The sequence below is a fragment of the Lacerta agilis genome, chromosome 8, assembly GCF_009819535.1.
Source record: "Lacerta agilis isolate rLacAgi1 chromosome 8, rLacAgi1.pri, whole genome shotgun sequence".
Taxonomy (NCBI): Eukaryota; Metazoa; Chordata; class Lepidosauria; order Squamata; family Lacertidae; genus Lacerta; species Lacerta agilis.
In genome coordinates, this window is record NC_046319.1 from 31,088,354 (window position 1) to 31,116,352 (window position 27,999).

The window sequence follows — 27,999 nt, forward strand, 5'->3', positions numbered from 1 at the left end:
AAGCCTGTTATAGAAACACCACTTCAAAAGTCATGAATGTTTAGGGCAGGGGTCAGCAACTTTTTTCAGCCATGGGCCGGTCCACCGTCCCTAAGACCATGTGGTGGGCCAGACTATATTTTGAAAAAAAGAAAGAATTCCTAAGACCCACAAATAACCCAGAGATGCATTTTAAATAAAGGGACACATTCTACTCATGTAAAAACACACTGATTCCTGGACCATCCGCAGGCTGGATTGAGAAGGCGATGGGCTGCATCTGGGCCTTAGGTTGCCTACCCCTTGTTTAGGGTGATTCCACTTTGTATGTATAGAGATGCCTTTGTGTACTATACATCTTTCATATTCACTATTTGGTACAAGGAAGCTCCAGTTACAAGGGTATAATATTACTCACAAAATAAATCAATATCCTAAGATAAATGCTGGTGGAAGTTCTAGAAACTACAAGTGTATGTGTTAGCTGGTAACCTAACAAAGCAGAAGTAAAACGCTGCAGGCTTTAACAGTTTTGATTTTATCTTAGAAAGGGTTGAAACTGCTGTATATTTGCTGCAAACATTTGTACACCAGCATTAAAACACAATATGGCCACTGTTCAGAAACACTGGCAGTTATCAAAAGAGTAATCTCACTACTCTAAAACTCACCCATTTGATGGCCCGTTGTGCACCATTTTTCACTGCCTCCTTTTGCTTGTTTTGCTCATGACAAATTTCAGCTGCTTTGCCTTGTGCAGACTGATTGCTGGCAAGTCCATGTCACCATTTTCTTCTTAAAAGTGCTAATTTGTAAAAAACAGTCTAATATAGGTTAAGCATTGCAGTGCACTTGGATCCCTGCATTGTTGCCACATAATGGTAAGTCATTTCTCCAAAAGGAGTAATTTAATGTCAAAAGCTGCTATTGGAGGCACTGCCTACAGCTGCTCAAGTGGGAAGGCTAGTAATTACACCCTAGAAAATCTTCATATAGAAGCTGAACATTACCAGCGTGCACTTTGAGAATAAATACAATTTACGCAATTCAGCACAACTTGTATATTATGGTTTGGCTATTTAATTTTGTTTAAAAAGTGCCATTGTGAAGTAGCCACACCTCTAATCCGCATTTCGAAAGAATGCTTTAGAGCTGTTTAAGAGTTACTCTGGGTAGGAATTCACTTAAAACATTGCACAGCTAAAAACCAAAGTGTTGTACATACATAAAGTGCCCCCCATTATCTTAATTACTGGAAGAGCACATGAAAAAGACATCTAGGAAAGAACGACCTTAATTTTTCCTAAAGACTGCCTAAAATACAATTTCTAGTCTAGCTCCAATGTAGTCTTAACTACAGCCTGCTATGTGTGCTGGAGCCATCAGTACTGCCAGTTTCCTGAAATAGGTAGCCAAGGTCACAGTATCAGTCCCATCATCACCATCTGAATTACCCTTTCCTTCCCAATACAACAAATTCCAAGCCTTACACTGATAGGCTTACCAAATAAGCACACAAAAAATAATGTTCTCAATTTAGTAGGAAAATTAGTTATCAGTGGGGTTCCTACTGGACTTGTTATCAGTCACTTCAAGCCAATAAATTAAAACAGCTCTGGTTTTAACTGCAGCTATTGCCACTCACATAGCCTAAGTTAAGAGAGGGTGTGACCTTTTTCTGTCCCAGCATCAAGACTGTTGGAGGAAACAGTCTCCACTTCTTCCCAGCTCAGTAGGATTATAGCGCTGCAGTCCTCTGGTGTAAGGTAGACTGAAGCCTCTTCAAGAGTTGCAGTGCACCTGGTACTAGAAGCAGCACATCCTTGGAAAAGGCTCAAATACCGTACTTCATTTCTCCATGGAAAGTGCCTCAAAGGTATTAGGATTGCAAGCTCTGTCACTACTAGCAACATAACAGATGGAAAAGAACAAATAAAACCCCAGGTCAGTGAGAACCTCTGTCATTTGCCACGTCTTGTAGCCTCCTCAGGAGGGCTGTGTGGTTTTCTGGACAGATGCGCTTGGCGGGCGATTCAGCCCCCTCCTCCAGGACAATGCCACGCTTTTTTGTTGACGTCTCCCCAGTTCGAATCATACTGTTGATCTCTTGAAGCCTCTGAAACATACCACAAAGAACAATTGAATGCTGTCTACTTCTCATTCAAGTCAAATAGGGAATTTTTATTTTCTGAATCTGATTCATGTGTCACATACATTAAAAAACCAGTCTCAAAAAGCTACGACGTTACAAAGAAAATGGTATATACTATTATATGCTAGTTCATTAAAATTAAGCTTGTTAAAAACTTTAACTTATTAGCTAATGGAAGAGTTTGGAGATCAACAGTGAACATTTACCTTTGATGGGCTGCTGCTAAAGTAATAGAATATTTTCTCACGTGGAGAAAGTGCAGACTCGTTTTTGTGAGGGGAGATGTAAATCGAGTGATTCTGAGAAAGCTGTATTCTGCGGGGAGAGCCACTTCTTACAAAAGGATATGGAGACAGGGGAGGAGCTTCAGCCTGTCATACAAAGATAGCAAATTAATCTGCAGTTTTCCACACAGCAGAGAAACCAGATGTTATGCATTTGAGTTATTGCTACTTTTTGTTTTTGCACCAATAAGGCTGAGATAGATACAATGGGATAACCATTCTGGAATAGATTCAGCAGCACTCAACTCGATTATATTTATTTCAATATTTAAGGAAATATTAGAGGACCTGCATTTACCATATAAAAAACTAAAGTGAATGCTGTGTTCCACAGTGTGCATTTATCTAATGCAACAAATATACAAATGTCAAAGATGTTCAAGTGTCAAACCTATAGAGAACAAGACATGGTAACTAGTTTTAAAACCATTCTGGGTAGTTCAGTTCAAGAAGTCTTGTTTCATGTTACTCTGTACACCCATGCAACACTATTTTACATCTAGAGATGCATTTTGGAAGGCCCCCCCCCCCCAATATTTAACTCAAAAGCAACAAATATTGCTAAAGCTTTGCTGCTTGAGACTCAACCCTAGCATAACAGACTATGTCTATATGCAGAGTAAATAAGAAGTCCTACAAGCAGGGCATTTTCCAGAGCTGGACATAGACCTTTTACTATAATAATCTAGATGTGGTATAAATATAGTTTGTACCTGCCCCCCAAATGTCCTTTTGAGGTTAACATACAAAAACAAAATGTATCCTTCACAAGAACATAATAAAAGACCTGCTGGATCAGGCCAGTGACCCCTCTAGTCCAGCATCCTGTTCTCACAGTGGCCAACCAGATGCTTCTGGGACACCCACAAGTAGGACTTAAGCACAAGAGCCCTCTCCCCTCCCATTGTTTCCATTAACCGGTATTCAGAAGCATTACTGCTGCTGTCTATGGTACTATTTTAAAAGCAGCAATGGACCCTTATTTCTAGGACCACAAAGTGTTGTTGTTTTGGGGTTGTTGTTTTTTACATTAATAAGACTTATTACGAAGCAGGAAAGACTTCTTACTCCATTGGATGAAGAGTACTTCAGGGCAAAGCCTTTAATTCGGTCACTATAGACATTGTTATAAAACTGGATCAGGTCTCCACGCTCTTCTTCCTCAATTTCACTGTTTGCTCCAGTCAAGCGTGTTGGAGTAGGGGGAGCACTGCTGGGCTGTGGCACTGGCAGGGTGCTACTAGATCTCATCACTGGGCTGGAGTCTCTGCTTGCTGTAAAGGCACAATGGAAGTTTTTTTTTTTATCAAGTTCAAAAGAATTTGCTAAACAAAACATACATAACAATATTTTCCTCTTGCTACTGGATGATCATCAGAAAGTCCCAGCCAATAACGCTTTAAAGCAGGTACAGATTATCTAGCTGCTTTTTCATATGGCCTTTGTTGGAATGCCAGGATTTCTAAGTGCTGCTCTTTCTGCTCGACAACTGTCTTGCAGGCAGCTTAAGAGAAGCTTACAGGAAGCCTGGGACACTCTAGAGCCGTGATTCCCAACGTGGGGCAATTCGATTTTTAGGGGAGCAATTCGAGAATGAGTTAACAGTGAATGGCCTTTTAGGCTTCCTCCATGTGAATAGGAGTTCACTTTTTGAATAATAAGAATTATATGTCAGGGGGAGGGGCAATCGGGATTTTAGAGATGCTTAGGTGGGGCACAGCCAAAAAGGTTGGGAATCACTGCTCTAGAGTATTCCAATCTTCACATGCAGTTCAGTCCTCTCCATGGTCAAAGAAATAAGCCCTCCTGTGCTCGATGGGGCTTGTTCTCAAGCAACTGCATGTATGGCTGCATCCTTTTTCAGGATTCCTTCAGCTAGAGCAGGGTGGGGCAACCGCAGGGGCCAAATCTTTCATCAAAATTCTAAACATTACTGCCACTTACTTCTATCCTTATTTCTTTCCGTCGGGGAATTCTGCTGGTTATTGCTGTCACTGTTGCCTGAATGTCTTCGCCTTCTGCCTTTAATCAGGACACTTCGATACACCTTCCAAAAGCCACAGTTGTAGTAGGTGAAAGAGAAGAATTACAGAAGATTACTCCCTTGTCTCATATAAACAATGGCTTTATATATAAATGTTAATTATTTTATGGAAAATTCTAAATATGCTCAATTATACAAACTGTTGAAATCATGACCTGGACCATTCATTCCAATGGGACATTCCTAGTGAGCAATGATCAATTTCTGTATGCACTGCACATAGTCAGACCCACTGAAATTAATGGGCATGACTAACTTAGGGTCATTATATTCAGTGGGTGTTCTACACTGATGTGGACTTTCTGGGGGGCAGGCAGGGTAGGGTCCTGGGAAGTTTTCCAGTGCCCTCAGTTGACTGGGATCTGATTTATCATGTTTTATTTGATTTATATTTATCAAAAACTTTAAATGCTGAAATGAGAAGGAAAAAAGATCATTAATGCATACTGGTTTAAAACCAACCAACAAACGAAAACCTGCTTACTTGGCTCTTAGCTTGTGGCTGGGTCCTATAGCAGCGCATGATGTTCTGAAATGACGTGTCTTCTTTTGTAACCTAAAACACAAGAGGGGGATTCACTGCTTTAACTAGATCTCTCTTCTTTCAAGTTATTTAGCACCCCCCTCAAAATGTACTTTTTGTGAAGCTTTACCTTTGCTATTACATAAATGGCACACATTAAGAGCTGGTCTAAATGCCGGTCCATCATGAGTTCAGAGCACTGTACCAGTGAAAACTCAAAACATGTCCATATTTTCTTCCTCAGCTCATCTGAAATATCCAGTTTGAGACAGAGATCCCTCAGACGAATGCTTGCTAAGTGGAATACCTAATAGAGAGAGGAGACTGTCAGAATTACCCTATATTAGGTGTTTATAAAATTCTGTGTTTCATATCTGTTAATGGACCATGTACACTAAGGTCACTGGTCCTAACTTGGTATTTTTAACAAACGTATGCCATATCTAAATTTTCTAACTATACGAAAGTGTAAGAGAACATTTTGTTGTTCTGTTTTAATGTTTTACCCTCCCCACGATCCTGCCAAGGATAGGTGCTGTAAACATTCAGAGACTGAAACAGTCTGTTGTTTGTTCTATTACTGTGGATTTTATAATGGAGTTAAGAAAATGCATAATTCTTAAGACGAAGTTTATTGATCAATTCAAAGAGACCCTTTTGAAGTATCTTCCTTGAAAGGGATAATAAATCATTACTAAACAAGTGGCAAAATGTCTGAAGGTTGTCATTTCCTTCTCAAAACTGCTATGACTGTTAGTCCCTGTTAGTCAGTTTGGTTTATTGTGTTTAGCAAATAGCCATTACACACATAAAAATGATAATAACAAGAATACTGCTACTAATAGTGGTTTACATTTTTACTCCCCGACCTTTAGAAGATAAATCATTTCCCACTCCGCCTTTAAGTTTTATTACACAAATTTATAAAGCCGTGGCAAGAAATGTGGATGTTCTAAAGGATATATACCTCTCTACATCAGACAACAAGACGTTTTTACAAAAGACGACCTTCCCTTCTGGGATCAAGATTTGTCAATCTAACAAATTAATGCTTTTTAAAAATTCCGTTGTATGCATTCCTGCCAAGGTAGATTTACCAAATGTTAAAATGATAGCCTTTACACAGACAAGACTAAATGTCCTTCCATTAGCGGATTGGATGAGCCAACATAAAGGAGTTCCTAAGAAGGATAGTTTGTAAAAATTTGTTCTGCGCTATCTCCAGTGATCTAAATTAGTCATGGCCCACAGTGGTGCTCCATATAACAACTTTGGCAACACCCTAGTCTTACAAAGTTCTAAAGTAGGCTGAACCAAGTTGCCCCCTTTTGTACGGTGGAATTGTAATAGTCCATTTCAAGTTCTACCAGCTAATAGGGTGCTAAATTGTACCTGTGCAGACCATTTCCCTGTCCACTGAAAGACCACACTGAGATACTTAAAAGAAAATACTTGCTCCAGTGTATTTCCACCGAGTGACCAGTTTTGAGTTTCCTTGGATTTGCCAAATACCATACATAATTTTAGTTTTTTGGTAATTTATAGTAAGATGCTCATTCTTGCAACCAATTCAGCAGTCTGCGCAAGCCCAATTGGGTGCAGGAAATCAGGATTGCATCATCTGCATAAAGGAGGACTAAATATTTCTGATTTTTACTGGAAAACAGTGCTCACCTCTTAGAAACTCAGCTACATCATTTATAAATATATTGAAGAGAAGGGGGGGCAAGGAGACATCCTTGTCTTACTCCTTTTGTAACTGGAACAGTGTCAGATAGATGCCCTCCATTTATTCTATGTGCCAGAATATAGCATCATTATGCATTTGAAAAGCTGCATATCAACCCCCATAAGACTATAGTTTGTTCCCAAAAGATAGAATTGAAAGCAGCTCTCAAATCAATGAAAGCCACATAAACATGTCTGACAATTCCAGCTAAATATTTATCAATAATATGCTTGAGCATAAAGCAGTTGTCTAAAGTTGACCTGCCCGAGCAATAGCCAGCCTGTTCAGGAGTGAGTAGTGTTAATAACAGGTTCTACTGAGGCTGGGTTTTTTATTTTGTACTTTTTGTTTCTTAGTCAATAGACTGTAATGAACATTTGATACAAAAAAATGTTGATGCTCTACTATGGTCACAAACCTAACATATGTGAGTTGTATTCCTTAAGCTTATATACCTGATTTTATCAACAAAATTTCATTTCAACTATTATTTTTCAAAAAGGTGGCTGGAAAGCAAGCAAGCAAGAACAAACTCCCCTTTTTAATGGGAATGCAAAGCCAGGGAATGCCATGGGGGTGGAAAATGGGTTAGGAGGGATGAAAAGAGAGACCCCTTTCTGGGAGAATATTTGGCTGGCTGGCAGCCAAAAATGCCCTTTGCAGATTCAATCAATCAATCAGAAGCAGTTATGGGGTGGTTCTCTGTATAAATGTGAGAGGCACAACAACCTCTTCTAAATTACCATCATAAAAGGTAAGAGATTGCATGAAGTTCAAACTAGTATATCTGAACATGACTGAGGAATGTTGCAATAAAATCATTCTAGAACAATGTGGATTTTGAACTCTTATCTATGATGGGCAGAGTGGACTTAGAAAAAAAATGGTCTGAGTTTATCATACACATCTCCCTGTCTGAGGATGTTCTTACCCTAAGAAAGAAAGCTTGGGTTTCCAGCCAAGTCAGCACTGTAGTGACACATGTGATTTTCTACGCTGGATGTACCTTTCTAAAGAAGAGTGAGAGTGAGCCGGCCTTCCTGGACTTAGCACTGCTACTGCCCATTTGCTGCTTTTGTCGCTCCCCGGGAAGGGCAATCTGCTGGAACTGGCCTTGTAACTGAAGGGCTGTGCCAGTCATTTGTTGAGTACTGAGAGTCCCAGCAAGGGTCTGGGCACTGAGAGGCTGGATGGAACTGGGCAGTGGCTGGGCCTGCCCACTTACGTTGACCTGGACTGGAATGAAAGTTATTCCCCCATTTTCATTGGCAATGCCTGTAAAAGGAAGAGCAAAGGAAGATAAATAATAAATGCTGCAAAGGGACAGCTGGGAGAAAATCCAGAAACATTTGGAACAAAAGGTGCCTACTACTTAGGGAAGTATATGAATATGTACATACTGAACTTTGAGAAAAAGGGGGGAAGCCAATTTGCTTCTGGGGCTGAAAGTAGCTTGTGTACTGGGAAGTCTGAATTTTGGGGACATTATTTACTCTCTTACTTCTACCCCACAGACCCTCTCACCCTGGTCTAAAAATAGACACCTCAAGTGTCAAAGGTCAGGGTTAAAAGTTGCACCTTCATTATATGGCAGGTGGTTATGGCAGAAGGTGCAAACATACTTTCGTGGGGAGGGAATTCCACTATTTAGGGATTGCCAGAGAGTATGCTCTCTTCTGGGCTGCCACTCGCCATCCTGCCCCCCCTTCTGAGGGTGGAGAAACTCCTAAGAGGGTCCCTACTGAGAAGCGGTACCTTCAAACTCTTCAATTATATGATTCACCCACTTCACTACAATCCTCACCCCAATGATGGCACTGGGAGCCACCGTAGTGGCTATTTCCTACATCTAGCAAAGACCATGCATCCTCCTTACCTTGTACTGGTATTGTAACTGTCTGTCCATTATTTGCAGTCACAGTTGCGGTCGCTACAGTTACTAAAGTCTGCCCAGGCACAGGAGTGACAGGTATTGTTTCTGTGGAGACGTTCTGAACAGACATTGTACTGATCACGGGCTGCTGGGAGACCCTCACAGGAGTCCGAGTGGCCTCAGTAGGGGGGTCATTATCAACAAAGAGCCTTCTCCTCGTAGGGTTACTTGTTGGAGAGCTGTATCTCTCATAAAGCGTGGTTGGAGAAGATGAAAGGCCTGCAGATTGACAAAGAAAGTGGGGGGAGAATTGCATGTAATCCAATGGCTTCTTGTTAGAAGTTTAATTCCACTCAAAACATCAGATTAAGGGCTCATGTACATTTTGGATGTGGCAAGGTTGTCAGATTATTTTACTATGTCAATTTCATGGAAGAGAGTGCTCCTTGTGAATACGCCAACACAAGTCACAGCTGATTATCATCATCCTCAGGCCCTTTTCCCAATATGATCATGCCCTGACCAGTAAGAGGTGGTGTTTAAGTAGTAATATTCTTGATGTGCAAACACTGAGACAAGATGCACCTTGTGATAAGCTGAGTAAATCTTACCCTTTCCCAGTGTTCCAGTTTCAGCACGAATCTCATTCAGTCTCCTTGGGGTTAAAGGGGAACCTGCCACACTGTTCCCATTTGACTTTTCAAAATACTGAGATGGCATTACCTAAAAACATAAGATTCATGCATTTTTTATCCTCGCAAAACCTCTTTAAAAAAATGTTGCTCTCTGTAGTCCAGTTCAGCCATTAAAGGAACATTTTGCGGCCTTTTAGAATTTTTTCTCCATTTACCAAAATTGCTCCAAATCATGGTTTTAATCTGGTGCAAACTGTGGCTAATGATGTCCCAGCCTTGCCTACAACCCAAGATTTGAACAACAGTTTTGGAAAACCCTAGGAAGCTGTAACAATAGTAAGCTGGGATCTAAATATAATAGAAAATTCCAGTTATAAGCAGACTGGGAAGGGGGATTTTAATGTGATCCATTTTTTTTTTTAAAAAAAAGACCATACATTTATTTAAATAAATAAACACGTAGGAACAGGGAAGCACACAATCTCATAGAAACATGACATCTGAACTGTGCCTTACTGTGTGATCTATACATGTCTACTCAGCAGCAAGTCCCATTTAATTCAATGGGACTTACTCACAGGAAGGTGGTACAAGACTGCAGCTACAGTACCATTTAAATAAACACGATTAATCTGTTTTCTAGATACTTCATGCAGGAGCCAGAAACTCCAGTAATAATCCTGGACTGCTGTGACAGACTTCAATGACATTTTAATATAACTAGATCAGTTGGGCACATTGGAAGGTAATAGTTCTTATTTACATACAATGTACATCTTTAGATTTTCTTAAAGATGTACAATGTACATCTTTAGATTTTCTTAAAAATTGCTGGTTCAGTGTTTTTTTGCAGAAAGTAGTGAGGGACAACGAGCTGGATCTGCAAGAAAGTCTGCTTAAACCTATATGATAAGCCTGCTGGCAAATAGTCTCCCTGCATTGCACTCACCTTCTTGCTCTCACTGGGCAAAGAAAAGGAGATACTGAAAAATCAACTGATGTCTAAAAGAAAGGAGGATCCATTACTGACCAATAGCAGGGCATGAAGACTCAAGGGATGGTTGTGCCCATTATATTCTCAGAGGCCAAGCTGCTGGCAGCTTTAATGTAGAATTGACAGAACACCTGAATCCATGTATCCTAAATAGCTTCACTGACTACAAGAAAAAGCACTGCTGGCAGACACCGCACACAGTTTTTAAGGAGCTGCCTCAGTAGAGGAATGGGGTAGGGGAGAGGGGCAATGAGTGCTGACCACAGCTCTCATCAGCCCCAGCCAGAATAGCCAACCGTCAAGGATGATGGGAGCTGTAGCCTGAAACTTCCATAGGGTAATAGGTTGGATAGTGCTGGTTTAGGGTTAAGTTGGTGGTAACTGACAGGTGTGTGGGGTTCAATTCAGACAGACTGCAAAAACAGGAGTCAACCCTCTGCTTCTCAGCTGATGAATGGAGACTAAATCCTTCCCATTTTGGTTAAACAGGAAGAATAAATTCCCAAGTACTGAATAAAGAAGTATACACACACACGGCAGATAAGCCTCATATTTTACCTCCTCACATGTGGGAACTTTATTTTCATTTTCTTTGATTTTGTCCCACAACGGCGATTCCACTTTCCATGCCAGACTTTCTAAAATCTGCTCTTCGATGTGATTGAGGTGCTTCACTACCTCTCTGCAAAGGCCATCTTCTGCTCTAATCAGAATCTCTATCACCTATAACAAATATTGCAAGTTTAAACAAACACGCATCGTTATGTTTTTGAAACTACTATGAAATTCAATAGCATTTTTAAAAATTAAAAGGTGTTAACTTCTTAGTAAATTATAACATTTTCCTTGCTGACTTTTAGAAGTCAGAGTAAATGGTAAAAAAGAATTCACCTTATAAAAGTGAAAGGCAGGAACATCAAATATATCGGCGATGAATGGGAAACTATCAGTTGCTTTGTAAGAGTAAATAATTATCTCAAGGCAGCAAGCCATGAGAGATCTGTGAAACACATCATGCTCCAGGATCCCCTAGGATAGAAAGTGTTGCACAGTGAAGAATTCAATCAGTTCAGCATAAGAACACAAAAAACATTTCTTCATTCAACAATTCCTTTCAAAAAACTAACACGATATAATTTGCCACTAGCTAATTTGCACCAGTAAGGTGGAAGTTGACACTGAGCAGGCAAATCCGTCTCCGTCACTCGTTCCTAAACCTCATGGTTATGGCCAATCACTAGGGTAGGAAGACCCATGTTCATGAATCTCCTGCACACGCAGACTCCTCGTTTAATTTCAATTTAGGAAGGCAGCATTTATCTGTTGTGAAATATGCACACCTCTCAGGTCTCATCCACTTATAAAGACAGATCCCTTCTGTGCAATGGAATTATCATGCAGCCAGTGTCTGTTGGTTATTCTGGGACAACTGGGATAACAATACCTGTCAACAATATTAAATGTTTTTAATACTGCCAAGGTTTATATATATGACCATTTTTAAATGACAATTTTATTCACTGTCAGGGAGACTGCAACTCACATAGCAATTTCTCTGAGGAGAGGTTATACTATTGTACAGAAGAGGGTAAACTGCTTTGATCTCAAGGCAACAGAAATTTCATTAGAGTTTAACATTATGTTTACACAAACTATGAGGTTAGGCAATCTTAAAAACCCTGCAGAAAACAATGACTAAATTGGTGCCAGCTTATGGAATGATTACCATAATTCTTATAGTAGCTTAGTATTTCATTTTGTATTAGCTTCTTTTGAACTAAAAGATGTTGAAATTTTATGCGAACTATTCTGACTTACTTACAGATAAATCAGCATCTCCTAGTCTTCTCTTTTCTTGCTCAATGACGGACTCCAATACCTTATAATAAAGGACCTCAGCAAGACGAAAGTGTTTTCCAACAATTTCTGCATATTAAGAAGAGAAATTCAAGACCTAGACTTTGGGCTAGATTTCGTCAGCTGCCATTAAAAAGAATCATAATGGGGGAGGGGAATACTTCCAAACAACAATAATTACTTTTAAATCCATTGAAACAAATAAAAATTCCAAACATGTTATATTATAAGGCTATACTGCACTATTTCCAGATGGATCAATTTTCGGACAGAACACATGTCCAATGGTCAGGCAGCTTTCAAATACTAGCTGCACTGTGTACAGGGATCACTGGAAATATCAGAACACAACAGAAGTTGCTTTATATAAGAGCATAGTATGGCCTTACCTTTAGAGAAGCTACCAGGTTCTCCCTGTGATGGTGTTCTCTGACAATAAATGTCATACATTTCTTTCACCCTGTTGGCAATTGACAAAGAAGGATTCCTGGAACAAGTCCTGGCCAGAAAAAAATGAAATATTTTTAATTTGTAAATTAAGAAGAAATGAGTGATATGGTTCCTCACAACACTATGCAGTAATACCACTTTTATCCAGCCATTGTTCATATATTTTATTTTATTTTTAACATACTGCCTTCAGCCAGGGCCTACTTAGGGTAGACCCACTGAAATTAACAAACCTATGTTAGCCAAGCCCATTAACTTCAATGAGTTTACTCTGAGTAGGACTAGCACGAAATGCCACTGCAAGATGGAAATGTGCATGTTTAGTTTTGCTAATTTTATTACATTTTGTTGTGTTGCATTTCCAACAAATAAACTGATTTACCATGTTAATGCAATACCATTAAATGCCAGTTATAAAAACAGGTGTCATTATTTCATCCAAGAACAGGGAAGCATAAGAAGAACACACTGTATGCTTTCTTATACACAAAGAGGCTACATGTAATCTTAAAAGGTAATTACTCCAGAGAACTGTATCTCTGCACAAATGGAGGGGGGGGGATGACAAAGCTGTTCATGCATCTGTGATCACAATACTATGTATCATGAAGTAATATAATATCAAACTCCTTCAAGTAATCTAAAAATTCTTGTTTTCTGTATTTGGTTTTCCGGTCTGTAATATTCCAGGAAGGTTAGACCAACTCATTTCAAAGCAGTGATTCTACTAACCTGAGAATCTGCTCAAGATTTTCACTAGGGGCATTTTTCAGGCCTGTCAGCATTGTATGAAGTCGGGTCAAGCTGTATGTGGCTATGGAAATGGGACTTGTACACGGGTCGCTCTCCTTTATATACTTTCGACCAGTAAGAGGTGTTGCTATTCTAAAGGATTTTGCCTAAACAGCAGCAACATGAAAATATTTTAAGAACTGAAGTTACTACAATGAGTACATACAATTAATTATTTCATGATTAAAAATATTTTTAGGCCGCTTTTCTGGGTAAAAGGCCATCTAAAGAGCTTACAAGCAAAAGGTAGTACAAAATTAAAACCTCAAAATGCTACAAATCAACACTTAACAAAACTGGAGAGAATGTAATTCTGTTAGACCAGGCTTCCTCAAACTCGGCCCTCCGGATGTTTTGAGACTACAGTTCCCATCATCCCTGACCAGTGGTCCTGCTAGCTAGGGATCATGGGAGTTGTAGGCCAAAAAACATTTGGGAGGGTTGAGTTTGAGGAAGCCTGAGTTAGACCCTCAATTGGTTAACAAGCATCATATCTGCAACAGGTACATCTTTGGGCCTTCCCCAAAGTCTGCAACATAGAGATTTGGTGCTGGCCCAATAGAAGGGCCAGCATGGCTGCGGGGCCACCATAAAGAAGTGCATTTCCATCCTGGCAACCCACCTTGCCAACCTGAGGGTGAGCACAGCAGATCTTCTGAAGCAGATCTTAAAGTTATTACTGTTAAGCTTAAAACCTTTACTTTGATTTGGGCCTGGAATTGCACCAGAGCAACACAAATACACCCAGAGATGTACTTCTGTCATCTACTGACCATGGGCAATATGCTACTATAACTGTTCTAAGGACAGACAACAACTCACCAATAGAACACACGACAGACCACACTCTACTCACTCGTTCAAAATGCTCCTGCAGATTATATTTCACTTGAACTCTTTTGGCTGTTTCCATGCCTGAGGCTGTATTTAAGCATCTTTGCAAGGTTCCTATTTCTTCATCTGCATCATCTCCAAGAAATATTCGCTCATCTAGATTTCCAACTGACAATATGTACTCCTCATAGGCCTTGTTGATGGCTTTGCTAGAATATTTGGGGGTGGGGTGGGGGAGAGATAAACAGTGTTGAGTACTCAAAATATAAGTGACTGCAACATAACAGAGGAAAGAATTTCAGTGAAAAGGGTCTTCCTAGGCCTTTTCGCTTCTGTCATGAGAAAAGTCAAACAGGGTTAGAATTTCTACAAAGTGTTACCACAGAAAACTGCTGGATCTTTGATTGCTTCTATGATAACTTTTACAAATTGTAACTACTAAGCCAACATTTATTTCCTCAAAATAATAATTAAAAATGAGACTTTTGCTGTGGCATCAATCTAAATAGTGAGAATCAGCACTATTTTTCTAAAAAAAGAGGTGCTGGAACTCATCATGAACACCCCTCCTTGTTCTCTTATAAGGACAATGGTGCCTACCTGAGGGGTGCCAGAACTGGGTTCTGGTGAGTTCCAGTTGAAAAAAGCCCTGCTGAGAACTATAAAAAGTAACCAACAGATAACTGCATAAGATCAAACTGCTGACAGAACTACTATGCTCAGATTATCACCTCTCCAGTTTATGAAGCCAAGATATGGATTAACCTTTCAGGTACAGATGCAGATGTGTTGTTCCTTGCTTCCCCAGGCAAGCAATCAAACCAGGAAGACTTCCATTAAATGTAACTGAAGCCAAGATATTAAGCCAGGGTGCAGCAGCTACATGTTTGGACAAAACGCTTGTTCATCCCCCAGCTTCATCTTGAACCAAGTTATGATAATGCAAACATGGGAAATGATTTGGATCTTAAGTTGATCGTTTGTTAAAGTAGAGGAAAGGGGTGGGGAGGAGATATCTGCAACCCTCCTCACCACACCATCTCCCCAAATATCCCAACCCCTAGAAGCAGATTTTGGGGTTAAAGGAGAAGGGGGAGACAGAAAGGAATCTAGGGTCCAACCACTGACTTTTAATATTTCAAGGTGAAAAGAGAGCTAGGAAAACTCAACTAATCTTGGGACTTTGGTGCACATTCAAAGGCAAATGGATGATTGGAAGAAGGGGTGGGATAGAAATTTTATAAACATATATATACAGTGGTGGTACCTTGGTTTAAAAACGAAATCTGTTCTGGAAGTCCGTTCCTAAACCGAGGTGCGCTTTCCCTAATGAGGCGTCCCGCCGCTGGTGCCCTTCAACTGTTCGGATTCCATTCTTAGACTGAGGTGAAGTTCGCAAACTGGGACACTACTTCCAGTTTTGCGGAGTTCGAAAACCGAATCATTCATAAACAGGACTGTTCTTAAACTGAGGTACCATTGTACATACAAACATTTAGGCAATTTGTCAAGGATGCTCCTGTTTAAGATACCTTAAAAAGGTACAAATGCATTTGAGAAAGCTAAAAAATTATAGCTCAGGATTTCACAAGTAACTAAAAGCGAGTGGTTCAAAATATGGTGATTTACAGGAGCAAATTTCATACCATTACGCATGATAGACTGGGCTTCAAAACTTAGCTCTAAGCGGTGAGAGATGTTGTGATAGATTGAGAGCAAATTAATGGAACCTCTGTATTCAGCAAATTCTGTGACCACCAATGCTATTGTTCTACAAAACTCACAAGCTTTCTCCAAAGTTTCCAGGATCCAAAAAGCCCATCAGATTTTCTTCCTTTCCCTTTAGAATCTACAAGAAAACAGAACTAGTGCTAAGTGCAAGCAACGGAATAATGACAAATCATTAATGAAGCATAAAGTTTTAAAATTAGTTACATACCTTTTTTTCAAAAAGTTTCCTGACATAGGGCTTCCAAAAATGTTCTTTTATACCCTTGGCCTCCAATACTAAACCATCATGTAAGGAGCAGAGCTTTTCAATGATGCAAGGAGTTTCAGACAACACCTTAAAATCTTTACTATGGAAGTCTTCAGGCAGCCCTATGATATCAAGTTGCATCGGGGGTAGGGAGGGGAAGAGAGGAGTAAAAGTATTTTGCATGTTCGTGGCTTACTAAAAAAATTCCAACGCTCAATCAATCTTTATTGCGATCAAAGACCAGACAACAGAAATAACATAAGCAATAGGTACTACATCAGCCCCAAGGAGCAGATGCAGTAGGCAAAATTGAAAATTCCCTATATACTTATTTATATTAAAAATAACACTTTCTCAACTAAAATCTATGATTCAGAGTTTAAAATCAGTATTCATTCACCAACCATCGCTGTCACCGCGGCAAACATTTGGGCTTTTTTGTGTGAATCAATTCCCTGTTTTATGAAGGAATTTTTGTTTCTTGAAGACTATGATACAAACTATGCTCTCTCCCTTCACTTTTCATCAATCCAGCCCTGTGTATGGATAAACAATATGTTCTTTGGCCTGCTGTATTTTTCTATGGCAAAGTTAGAGAACAATTAAATGTGCAGATAAAGCCAAAGGGTGAACAACCTGCATTATGTTCAATCCTTTTTAGAGTTCCGTTCAGTGTGGCGCACCTAATCTTTCAGTGTAATATTTGGTTCACTACATTCAAAGCCAAATCAAAAAAGCAAGTGGCATACCATGAGCAGCATTATAAAAAGATTTTTTAAACGTACCTTTAAAACTAGGATTCAGAAGCTCCTTACGATTTGGGCACTGGAGAGCATTTCCATAGACTAGATCGAGGACACATAATAACAGATGGTAGGAATTGACTAAGTCATCACTGATCATAGGGAAATTGCCTGAGAGATTACAAACAAGATTTGAATTACATTTAAGAAGATTTCAGAATTCTCAGAAAAATGCAAATGACTGTAAATTTTAAGATTGGACAGTTACCAATATTACCTTACAGTCCTTTACCCATGAATCTTTTAAAAACACATACATCGTTCATTGTTACTATCAAAAAAGATTTGACTGAAAAATAAAGCCTGGGAAAATGTTCAGTATTCCCTCTGGGTAAATATACAAATGCATTCTGAAATATTACATGCTCCTTTTTAGAAGTTTCAAAGTTAATGTAAAAATATTATTCCTTTCTTACTGTACTTAAGTTCTCACTGTTTATTTATTTTTTTGACAGGAAATATCTTTAATATCAGAAGTCTACAGAAAGACTTTGTTAAGCAGCCGCAAATATTCTACATAACAGATGTATCCTGATGGCAACTCTTAAATTCTCCCAGAATTACCATACAGCTAGTTGCATTCACTTTCATATCACACGTGCAGAGCTGCATGTTTACTCAAACTGAACAGACTCAGGTTTTCATCAGCTATGCATGAGGAGGACACAGGCTTATATTAACATTTATTTCAATTTGCTGAAGAGTTTATGAGCCACACAATGGTCTCTAGCATGTAAGAAGTCAAAGAGATCTTCTGTACACTTCTCCTCTGTATGGGATTTGAATGACACTCAAGCATTACACTCATCTAAACGTTCCTGAGCTTTCACACATTTCTCAATCTGCTCACAATGCTCCCTGACAGTAGTTAAAGGATCCACAAGCTCTTCTTCTTCCTCCTCCTCAGGGTCCCCGCTCCGGCCCTCCAGCCCCTTCTCATCCTGCCACCCCATCACCGCAAATCTCCCTCAAGCCTCGCTCCGCTTCCCCAGAAGGACGCCGAAGGGTCACCCACAACCTCGGCGGAAATCCTGCCCACTCACAGCGCCAAGTTCTCACTGTTTAGAAATCAATTTGTGTTATGATATCCTATGACATATTATAAAGAAATGTTGATTAAAAAGTGCTCCAAACTTTAACAAGATGAGTGCAATCCTTAGAAAATTTCTCATAGAATAAACTAGACTTCTCCAACCTGCTGCCCTCTAGATGTTTTGGACTCCAACTTCCAACAGCTTCAGTCAGCATGAGTGGTGGTCAGAATTCAATGGGAGTTGTGTACTCCCAACAACATCTGAAGAGCACCAGCTTAGTATCAACAGTGTTCCTTAATCTGTGTGCATATGCAATACTGGAACAGGTATGTAAATACATTATAAATGTAAATGCATGGATATGACACCTACTGACATAAGATTTAAAACTGTTGTCATGTAAATTACACATATTTTACATTAATACTGTAATACTATAATTAAAAACTGTATATATAGTAATTTCCAAAGCAGGGGTGTTAGGACAACTGATATTTCAAGTTCAGCCATTTTACTCTCTAATTTCTTATTTGCTATTTTCCTTTTAAAAAATTAAATAGCAAAAATCTGAGAATACTGCTACTGTTTAATTGCTGCCTCAAATAAAGTACATTTCCAGCTTAAACAAACCACAGATAATACTGAATTACTTAAAATCTGAGAAGCAGAATAACTAATCATCAGCAACTGTATTGTTAATACTTACAGTACCTTAGCACTTGTCTTACCACACACATTAGGCAAGAGGCTAATTCATCGGCACCAGAAGTAGTAAGCAATAAATCTATATTACTTTCTGTGCAGAAAAAGGAAGTTACAAGTGCTTATCTTTAAGCAAAGCTGGTCACACAGGCAAGCCCAAACTTGTCCTTGAAATGTGGTTGCCAGGATAAACGCAGAAGAAACCCTCAAAAACAGTGCAAACAAGGTCCCATGGCTATTTGTCAAAAGCAAATGAAGCCTGTGCATGTGAAACTTCATTTCACAGTTTACAAGCTACATTATCCCATTTTAAAGCCTTAAGTATTTCATGGGAGGTATCTGCCATTCTTGCAACAACAAAAAAGCAATTTGTTCTCATTGACTGAATAATCAGCTAGAAGACAGCAGCTCATTAATAGTGCTCATTAAATTGCATGACTTTAATACTTAAAAATAAAAAGGTTAATATAAAAAAGAGATAGACAAAAAGTTCTGTAGTTTCTTACACTAACCCCTATAATCCTAGTAAATTTACTTTCATCAGTCTCCCTTTTTAGATTCATTGTCCAAGCAATTACTCTGTACTTTACTTGCAGAAGTGGACAGATTTCAGGATTGCAATATTTACTTTGGTTTTGAAACCCAAGTTTCACTATCCAGAGCCAGGTACAAAAGGCATAGAAGAAAAGAATTATGAGTCAAGAAATTTGTTTTGAGTATCAGAATTCAGTTCACAGGGAGCTGTTAAACTACAGGGAGTCAGAAATCCTTGCCAATCTACTTCAAATCATCCAGAGATCTACCTTCTGCACACCCCTACTCAACTGGTAGGAATCTCAGCAAGAAAATAACAGTTCTTTTTACCTTTGAAAACAAATTCATAGTGGGTTTTGAAATAGAACGCATTCGAGGAACTGTATTCCATCTCAATGAGCTGTGATGCTCATATTATTTTCTTACATTGTAACAACAGATTAAGAATGTTGTCAAAAGGTTGACTGAGTAAATATACAACAGTTATCACTACAAATAAAGCAGCACATAAAGTAGGACTAGATGTTTAAAGCCAATAGAAATACTCAGTTTAGACAACAACTTTTTTGTACTTTTACAGTCATACCTCGGGTTGCGTACTCCGCAAACCTGGAAGTAAAGATCACTGCGTCGCGTTCTGTGCACTTCATGCGGAAGCGTTCTGCGCAGTTCGCGCATGCGTAAAAGCGTGATATCGCGCTTTTGCGTATGCACAAAATGGAAACTTGGGTTGCATACTTTTCGGGGTGCAAATGGCACCCCGGAATGGATCAGGTACGTAACCCGAGGTACCACTGTATTATAGTTGATTTAAGCCATCAGGAGTATAAGAATTGTTAGGACAACAGTCTACAATGGGTGTAAACCAAAGCCTCTTCCACAAATTATATAGACACTTCATACCTTCAACCAAATTAGAGACACTCAAGATAAATCTATACACAAGGTTAAAATAGCAGTGTCCCATTGAACAACCAACACTCATAATTCCAAGCTTGTTAAAGAGAACAAGAAGAATGGCTATGCTCTTTCCCATCAAGCTTTAAAAGGGAGAGCTTTCAGCCAATTTTGAGATACCCAAACATCAGTACAAGCAAGACTGTACTAAAGATACAATCCTATGCGTACTTAACTGGGAGCAAGGTTGACTGAAATAAATAAGCTCAGAGAAACAAAACACAATGAAAATCGTAATAAAAGGGCTTTTTCAGTAGTGGTTCCCAATTTGTGGAATGCTTTCCCTGGTGAGGTGAGTCTTCCTTTTAATAGCTTTCAAGAGGAACTGAAAAACATCCCTCTTTACCCAAATATTTGATGGACGGAAAGATACTGTTCTTGGAAACCCTGAAATCACTGAGACAATGATGCTGCGGGTTTTTTTGTGTTCTTTTAAAAAAATACTAAACAAATAATCTTATTACTGATGTGCTTAACACTATGGGTTCCTTTGTGAGGAGGGGAGGGGTATCATGAAGGCTATGGAACACAATATTAAACATCAGTTCTTACCTTTTGCATAAACAAACAGCACCCAGGAAAACTGAAAAACTTCAGAGACTGTGCAAGGCTGTCTCCTTTTTAGTAATGATGCCATAAAAAGAAACAAATTATTATATTTTCATTTATACGATGAAGGATCTCAAAAATATACCACTCCTATAGAAAAGTCAGACACACTCCAGGCTGTACTGTGAATGCTGCACACATAGATTTCCTTATTCTTTTCCTTCTAGACTGACAGCTCAGGAGCTTTCAGGCTAGAAGGGAGATTGTGCAGCACTCACAGCCTTCATAGTTCTTTGTTTGATTAAAAAGGGCAAGGATACAGAGTATGCATGACCATCTAATTTTGCCCATCAGTCAGAAGCCTGGAAAGACACTTAGAAGCAGGAGTGTAACTGATGGCGGGGACAGAGAAAGGGGACAGGTGAACTAGAGCAGGTGAGCGAAGCAAGGGGAGAGCATTTCCTAAGAAGTTAGCTAACAAAAAGGACTAAACATATTTACTTAGGTTACAATGAAGCTAACACGCAACTTACTTCCAATTAAATGGGGCCAGAATGCAAATCTTAGTTTTTTAAACAACAATGTATTAATACCTTAATTAATATAAGAAATCCATACCTTTGTTTTCTTCCTCTCTGCTGGCGTGGTTGGTCATCTTGAGGGTACTTGAAAATATCCTGAAAAATGGGTTCATACTTCTTAAAAATTACAGCAGAAACTGTAAAGTTTCTTTCTAATCTTGTGGTACGTTCTCTGAACTGGGAGGGTAGATTTGCCATATCTTCCCATTTCTTCATCTTGTTAAAAAATTCTATCAAACTGAAGACATTTAGATTATCAGAAATGTAGTCTTATGAAGTATGTTTCTGAAAACCGATTGTGATTTATATAACTTTGCATGACTACAATAGAAAATATGCAAGGAATCTTAATTTTCAATCGCTTTAATAATAAATTAGGAAAACAAAAGACAGCTTTTTTTCTATATTAAAATTCAAGTAGCTATGACTACCTGTGTGTCATTGCTGTCTATTCCTCTGAATGTACCCTGCCCCCTCCTAAGTAGAGTAACATTTATTCAAAGTTATGCCCATAAAACATGTGTGATGTTTCCATTTTCAACTCTATTATAGCCTCTCTTCAATTATGGTAGTCACATATTTTGTGATTTCTTCTTAGCCAATCCTATGACAGACTGTGCAACATCCTATAGCTCTAAGGCTACTTTAAGGAAATTTGCTATAAAAATGCTTTCTAGGCAAAATAGTATATTGCCTCATATGGCATAGGGTTGCATAATTTTTGGGAGATAATATGACCCCGACAGAGATCATACTACCCTATTTAAAGGCATGTACACCTGGAGTCCGTTGGAGTACCTCCCACAATCTGAACAAAGCAGTGATAGATAAGACAAGTTAGCAGGATTTAAAAGCAATAATTACAACTAAAGCACACACCAAAGAAAAAGCAACACATATAGAGATATTGATTCTAATGCATGAAAGTATCTTAACTTGCAAGCATAAGTGACCTCAGGCTGCCTTAAGTAATAGGTCTCACCTGAGAGCCAGTCCTTCCACCTGCGTTTACTTAGTTACTCTCTTTCCTTTTCTCATGCAGCTAGTCCATAGTCTTTTATCCCCTTTTATAATTTTCATTCAGATTGGAGTATCCCTTTCTGATTGGCTTCCTAGTTTTTTCTTTCTTTCTTCCCCTCAGTGATAATCTCTCACCTAGTTCTTTACCCCGCATGTTCCAGAGAAGGTAAGTAAATTTGGCCATGCCTCCTGCCCCCCCCCTTTTTGGTCAAATTGTCTTGCAAAACTCTTGAGCTGTAGTATATTAATGCTGAAATGTGTTTAAGCATATTTGCTACTGAAGACCTGTTTTCTCATCCACTTTCTATTAAAAAATCTTATCCAAGTATAAGTCATTTCTGCTTATTCTGTGCATTCTAATTGCCTTTACCTATGATCTCTATAGGGACATGGGTGGCGCTGTGGTCTGAACCACAGAGCCTAGGGCTTGCCGATCAGAAGGTCAGCGGTTCGAATCCCTGCGACAGGGTGAGCTCCCGTTGCTCGGTCCCTGCTCCTGCCAACCTAGCAGTTTGAAAGCACGTCAAAGTGCAAGTAGATAAACAGATACCGCTCCAGCAGGAAGGTAAATGGCGTTTCCGTGCGCTGCTCTGGTTTGCCAGAAGCGGCTTTGTCATGCTGGCCACATGACCTGGAAGCTGTATGCCGGCTCCCTCAGCCAATAAAGCGAGATAAGCGCCGCAACCCCACAGTTGTCCGCAACTGGACCTAATGGTCAGGGGTCCCTTTACCCTTTATAATCTCTATGCCAATCCAATGATTCTCATCACACACACACACACATATAATTTTTCCTTGCATTACAAAAAAACAAGAAACACTATTGGAACAAAATCTACCCTCCCTCCCATCATTTCTGAAGACATGAGGTCACATTACAACAGAGTTCACATCGCTTAAATAGTTGTATAGCTTTTGCACGGCAATTCCAGTTACCACCTCAATTATTTACAATATGGAGGTGGTCCCATGCTTTCCTCTTTCACACTGTACATCATAAAAGCATGCCAGTTCACTGAAAAAGTGTATTTTTGTTTCATTCCCTTTGCTATTTTTAGTTTACTGGTTATTTTTTTCTGTCACAGCTTATTATCAGCCCTCTTTATACCATGTGGTCAATGTCGCATCAATTTCCAATACCTAGCTGTTACTAGCTTGGCTGCTAATGAAAGTTGGCAAATAAGATGCTTAAAATGCAGATTTGTATTGTCACCTAGGTAAAGATTAAGTGAAGCCAACTCGGGCCTCTGACTATATTTTGTTCAGCTATCTCTCTAATTTGATTTGAATGGTTCCTCAGGTCTACCACATGTTCGGTGTCCCCATTATTCCCCCTCTTTCTATCTATAATTAATCTAAGTATCCATGATCAGACAACTATGTTCATGTATGTGACCATGTGCATGTTATTCTAGACCTACAGTGAAATTAATGGACCTAAATTAGCCATGTTGATTAACTCAATGCATCTCTCTCTTTTCTTCTGCTGTAAAACTTTTCACCTCAAGCATAATTCTGAAATGGTACAGAAAACAGAACTTTGGAAAAGCTGTGCTGAACAAGAACAATGCTGATGTAAGTGAATCACTTTTTCAGTACAAAAATTATTCATGCCAACATTTAAGTCATTGATGCATGTTTGTATTATTAGTTGGTATACTACACTTAAATAAATGTTAAACAAATATCTCTGACAGGAAATAAATATAAACGTACTGTTGTTACAAAGGGTCAAACCAGCAAGAGCAATTTTAACAAGTCAAAGTGATTAGTCACTTGAAATATTATATATAGCAAGGTTATCCCTGATCCCCATACAGCTAACGACCAGAGAGCATGCCTAAGTCATCATAATAGTCTCACTAGTTACTTACTATAGCAATTCACACATTAGTATCAATTCTAAAACTTTCTGATTTGTTAAAATAGAAGTTACCTTTGTCCTGAGCAGCGCAATATTCTTATTAAAGATACATAGTTTCCTTCAACGGTTCCTCTGCTCACTGTTGGGACAGCTTTTCTGCAAGCCACGTATAAAGAACATGCTAGCCAATGTAGATCATTTCCCTGTTACATTAAAAGAAGCAGAAGCAGAAGTTGACTCCTCTATAACTCATGTCTAAAACAGATAGGCTTTACTTTGTTACAGCAGGCGTGGCTAACCTATGCCCTCCAACTGTTGCTAGATTACACTCCATGTTCACTCGAGCTGCTGAGAGTTGAGTGCTAACATTAGAAGTGCTACACGTTAGCCACTCCTGAACTAAAGATAAGATGAATGATCAGGGAGTGGAATGAAGTTTCAAAGAGCTACATCATGGCATGTTAAACTACTCTTTGAACAGAAAGCATCAAGGCCGCATCACAACCAGCTTTTAAAAATTATTTATACTTATTAGCATAATATGGATTATCTATGTGCCTCTTGGAAGTTCCTTCAGTTTAAAATACAATTTGCCATCCAGTGTGGGGCAGAGGAGCTGCATTGGAGAAACACAAGCTGAAATCCTCTTTGGGCACACACAACCTATTGCACAGTTATTTTGAATCCAAGTTTATATGTTAGTAAAGTCTTATAAAGCAGAGGGTGTGAAGTAACAAACCACGTAAGAGAAGTAGCATTCACTGAAATGAAATTGCTAAGAGGCAACGGGAACCAGAAAATATTTAACAAGGTCAGAGACTAACGCAAATATAAGACTATATTTGCAAGGGCAGCCTTTCCATCAGTAGAGGGAGAGAGGTAGTACTGCAGGGCATCTCCATCAGCTCTGTTGAAATACAGTGGTGCCTCGCAAGACGAAATTAATTCGTTCCGAGAGTGCTGCCGTATAGCGAAAATTTCGTCTTGCGAAGCACGGTTGAAGGAAGTGTGGCTTTATGAAAAAAGAAAAAAAAAGCCGCAAAACGTTTTCGTTTCGCAAGTCGCGGCCATAGGAAACTTCGTCTTGCGAAGCACCCTTTCGCTAGCAAATGCCTTTCGTCTAGCGAGGCATTCGTCTAGCGAGGTACCACTGTACATTTTTTGGCACCTCCTTCCCTTTAAATCTTTCTACTTTTGCTGGTCATTACAGTAATTCTTTAATCAAGTAATAGCACTTGAGTTTTCTCTTTCACTCCTCCCTTCCAATCCCTTTTCCTTTTGTGTTGTCTCTTTTAGAGTGTAAACCTGTTAGCAGGTACAATCCTATCACTGATAGTTATAAGCCATTCTGGGAGTCTGGTTTTTGGCCGAGGGCCAAGATAAACATGCTTTAAATAAGCAAAACATTTTAAAATACAAAGAAAGCTTTTTCAACATTTCTTGTATACAGAGTCTCGTTAGTTTTGCAAAGACAGCCCTCACTGGTCTAGCATTGTAATGATATATAGGTGAGGAAAAGACCAGAGAATAGAACTTTAAAATAAAAGCAATTGTGGGAAATATAGGGCTACTGTTGAATTAATTACATTTCTCAAAAGCATGAATTGATAATATCCAAAAGTAATAATCTTTTCAGAGAAAGCATTAGATTTATAGAAAGTAGTTCTGCAAATAACAACTTCCAAGTTAAATTTCTGTTTATTTTCTTAATGTAATTTTATTTATCATTCGGAAAATGTGTTTTCATTTATTATTCCTAAAGTGTGTTTTCATTTATCATTCCTAAAGTGTGTTTCCAAGTGTATCAAGTGCTGTACTACTACACTTTCACATCCCTTTCAATCCACTTCAAAATACCGGTACACCTACAGAGAAGTACTCCCTTGGCCTGAAAAGCAAGATGAGCACTGCACCCCATATTCACCTTTGACTGGACTTAACCATCCAGGGGTCCTTTACTTTACTCTGATTCTACAGAGCAATTCATAAAACGTCTGGATTAATTAACACAGGGTACAAAAGTGTCATATTCATGTATGTTACATGAGACTGGGATGGAGAGGAAAAGATTAGAAATAAAAAACCAAGAGGTTGACTATAGACAACTATTTTGACTGGTAAATTATTACAGGAGGCATATAGCCATGTGGTAAATGGAACAGGAATAGACAACCTGCAGCCCTTGAGATGCTGGTGAGCTATAAATTTCACCATCCTTAATCATCTGCCATTTTGGCTGGATCTGATCAAAGTAGGAGGACCATAGTGTCCACACGATTGGGTAACTTCTACCTCTGTCAAAGCCCCTTTCTGGTCGGATATATAATTCTATCTCATGGCCTCCACCCCACTATCCAAGCTAAGGAAACACACACCCTTCCCTCAAAGCCCCTCCAATCAAGGTTTGTTTCTAATTCACTGCCTCTACCACAAGCCCCACCAACTGTCTAAGCCAGGGGTCAGGAAGGTTTACCTCACCTGGGCTGCTTGACTCCAACGGAGATCCCTCTGTGGGCCAGATTGCACGTGTGTGTGAGCGTGCGCAACCATTATTTCTGGTGTCTGCACAGATGCGATTTCCTGCGCCTGTGCAAGTGCAGACAGTTTCCAGCACCGCAGAAGCGAGTCCCCGTGCCATGTTGGTTTAGCGCAGCGGATGGGGACTCGCCAAGCAGGCGGCTCAGTTTGGGAGCGGCTCGTGGGCCGGTTAAACAACCCCAATGGACCGCTTGTGGCCCATGGGCCTTAGGCTGCCTAACCCTGGTCTAAGCTTATCCTATCTAGATTTACTTCTGCTTCATGACTCTGCCCTTCTACAAAGTCAAGGCCAAACCTCTCCACCACAAGCCCTGCCCACTGCCAAAGCTCTTTCTGCTAAGCAGCGCTTTTTTTTTCTTGGAAAAAAGGGTGGGGGAAGTTAGTTGTTTGTTTATTGTGGGCCCAGTCACAGTGCCACTCCCCACCAGGGGCAGTGGCTAAATGTAAGACAAACTCAAGCATACAATGATCTGGACTGGAAATGGCCACAACTGATTGTGGCTCTGGCATTGGGTATATATCCGTTATAGCCCCCCCCACCCCCAAATTATTTAATTTAATAAAGTTAAGGGAACTCAGTTCCCCCGAGTTCCTGCTCAAAAGCCCCCTGCTTCCAATATGAAGTCCTATTTTGTGACCACGCCCGTCCGCAAAGGCCCCTCCCCTTTCACTGAAGCCCCTCCCACCGATTAGCGCCCCTCCCCCTACCTCCAGGGTGTAATTCCTCCTCATGCTCTGGTAGCTCAGCCAGGCCTCAGCTCGAGCGCGCTCGTCCATGTTGAGGCTGCTGCACAGGTCCTCGTAACGCTGCCGGGTGTCTCGCTCCGCCTCAGCTGCTGCCGCCGCCGCCGCCGCTTCCTCCTCCTCGTCGTCGTCGTCCTTTTTCTCCTCATCGCCGTCCGCTGCTCCTTCTTCTTGAACGGGGGCGTCGGTTATGGCGGCCCCCGCTTGCTCTGCGGTCGCTGTCGTCGCTCGGGGTGAGGCGACGGGGGTCGGCGAAGGAGCGCCCCCTCCTGTGGAGGCAGACGCGGCTGTCTCCTCTTCTCCTTCGTCTCCGCTCAGCATCGCCACTGAACGGGCGTGGAGAGGATGAGGAGAGCGGAAGGCGGCGGCGAGAGTCGCGCGCAACAACGCCGGCGAACTCGAGAGCCGCGGCTCGCGCACAGGGGCGGACTGCGCTTGCGCAGCGGATTGTTTTCGTGCGTTTGAAGCGAAGGTTGGGTGGAAAGAGAGAGGCCGATGCCGAGCTGGATCTTTCCTTCCCTCAGCCGCCACCGCCGCGGCGTTCGAATC

At 40.1% G+C, this 27,999-nt stretch overlaps 1 protein-coding gene and 1 pseudogene across 1 annotated transcript; both read right to left on the bottom strand.

Annotated features, from left to right (window-relative positions):
• Positions 1–496: 496 nt before the first annotated feature.
• On the bottom strand, positions 497–27,999 carry RBL2 (RB transcriptional corepressor like 2). Its single transcript, XM_033156778.1, has 22 exons — positions 27,415–27,999; positions 24,241–24,371; positions 21,322–21,522; positions 20,707–20,771; positions 16,910–17,038; positions 16,086–16,246; positions 15,931–15,995; positions 14,169–14,355; positions 13,253–13,419; positions 12,460–12,569; positions 12,036–12,139; positions 11,105–11,242; positions 10,772–10,936; positions 9,196–9,307; positions 8,588–8,863; positions 7,718–7,986; positions 5,113–5,289; positions 4,944–5,015; positions 4,360–4,462; positions 3,484–3,689; positions 2,338–2,502; positions 497–2,095 (listed from the first exon to the last, which is right to left on the bottom strand). The coding sequence occupies exons 1-22, from the start codon at positions 27,769–27,771 to the stop codon at positions 1,925–1,927; spliced, it is 3,531 nt and encodes a 1,176-aa protein (XP_033012669.1). The 5' UTR covers positions 27,772–27,999; the 3' UTR covers positions 497–1,924.
• Positions 17,520–17,984, bottom strand: LOC117050872 (annotated as a pseudogene).

What these genes read in the sequence shown, in the direction of transcription:
- RBL2 (XM_033156778.1), bottom strand. Translation starts at nt 27,771, where the DNA reads ATGCTGAGCGGAGACGAAGGAGAAGAGGAGACAGCCGCGTCTGCCTCC. An exon ending in TTGCGCTGCTCAGGACAAAG is followed by an intron (nt 21,523 to 24,240) that starts GTAACTTCTATT and finishes AAATGTCTTCAG; the next exon opens with TTTGATAGAATTTTTTAACA. An exon ending in CTGCCTTTCACTTTTATAAG is followed by an intron (nt 10,937 to 11,104) that starts GTGAATTCTTTT and finishes TATTTGTTATAG; the next exon opens with GTGATAGAGATTCTGATTAG.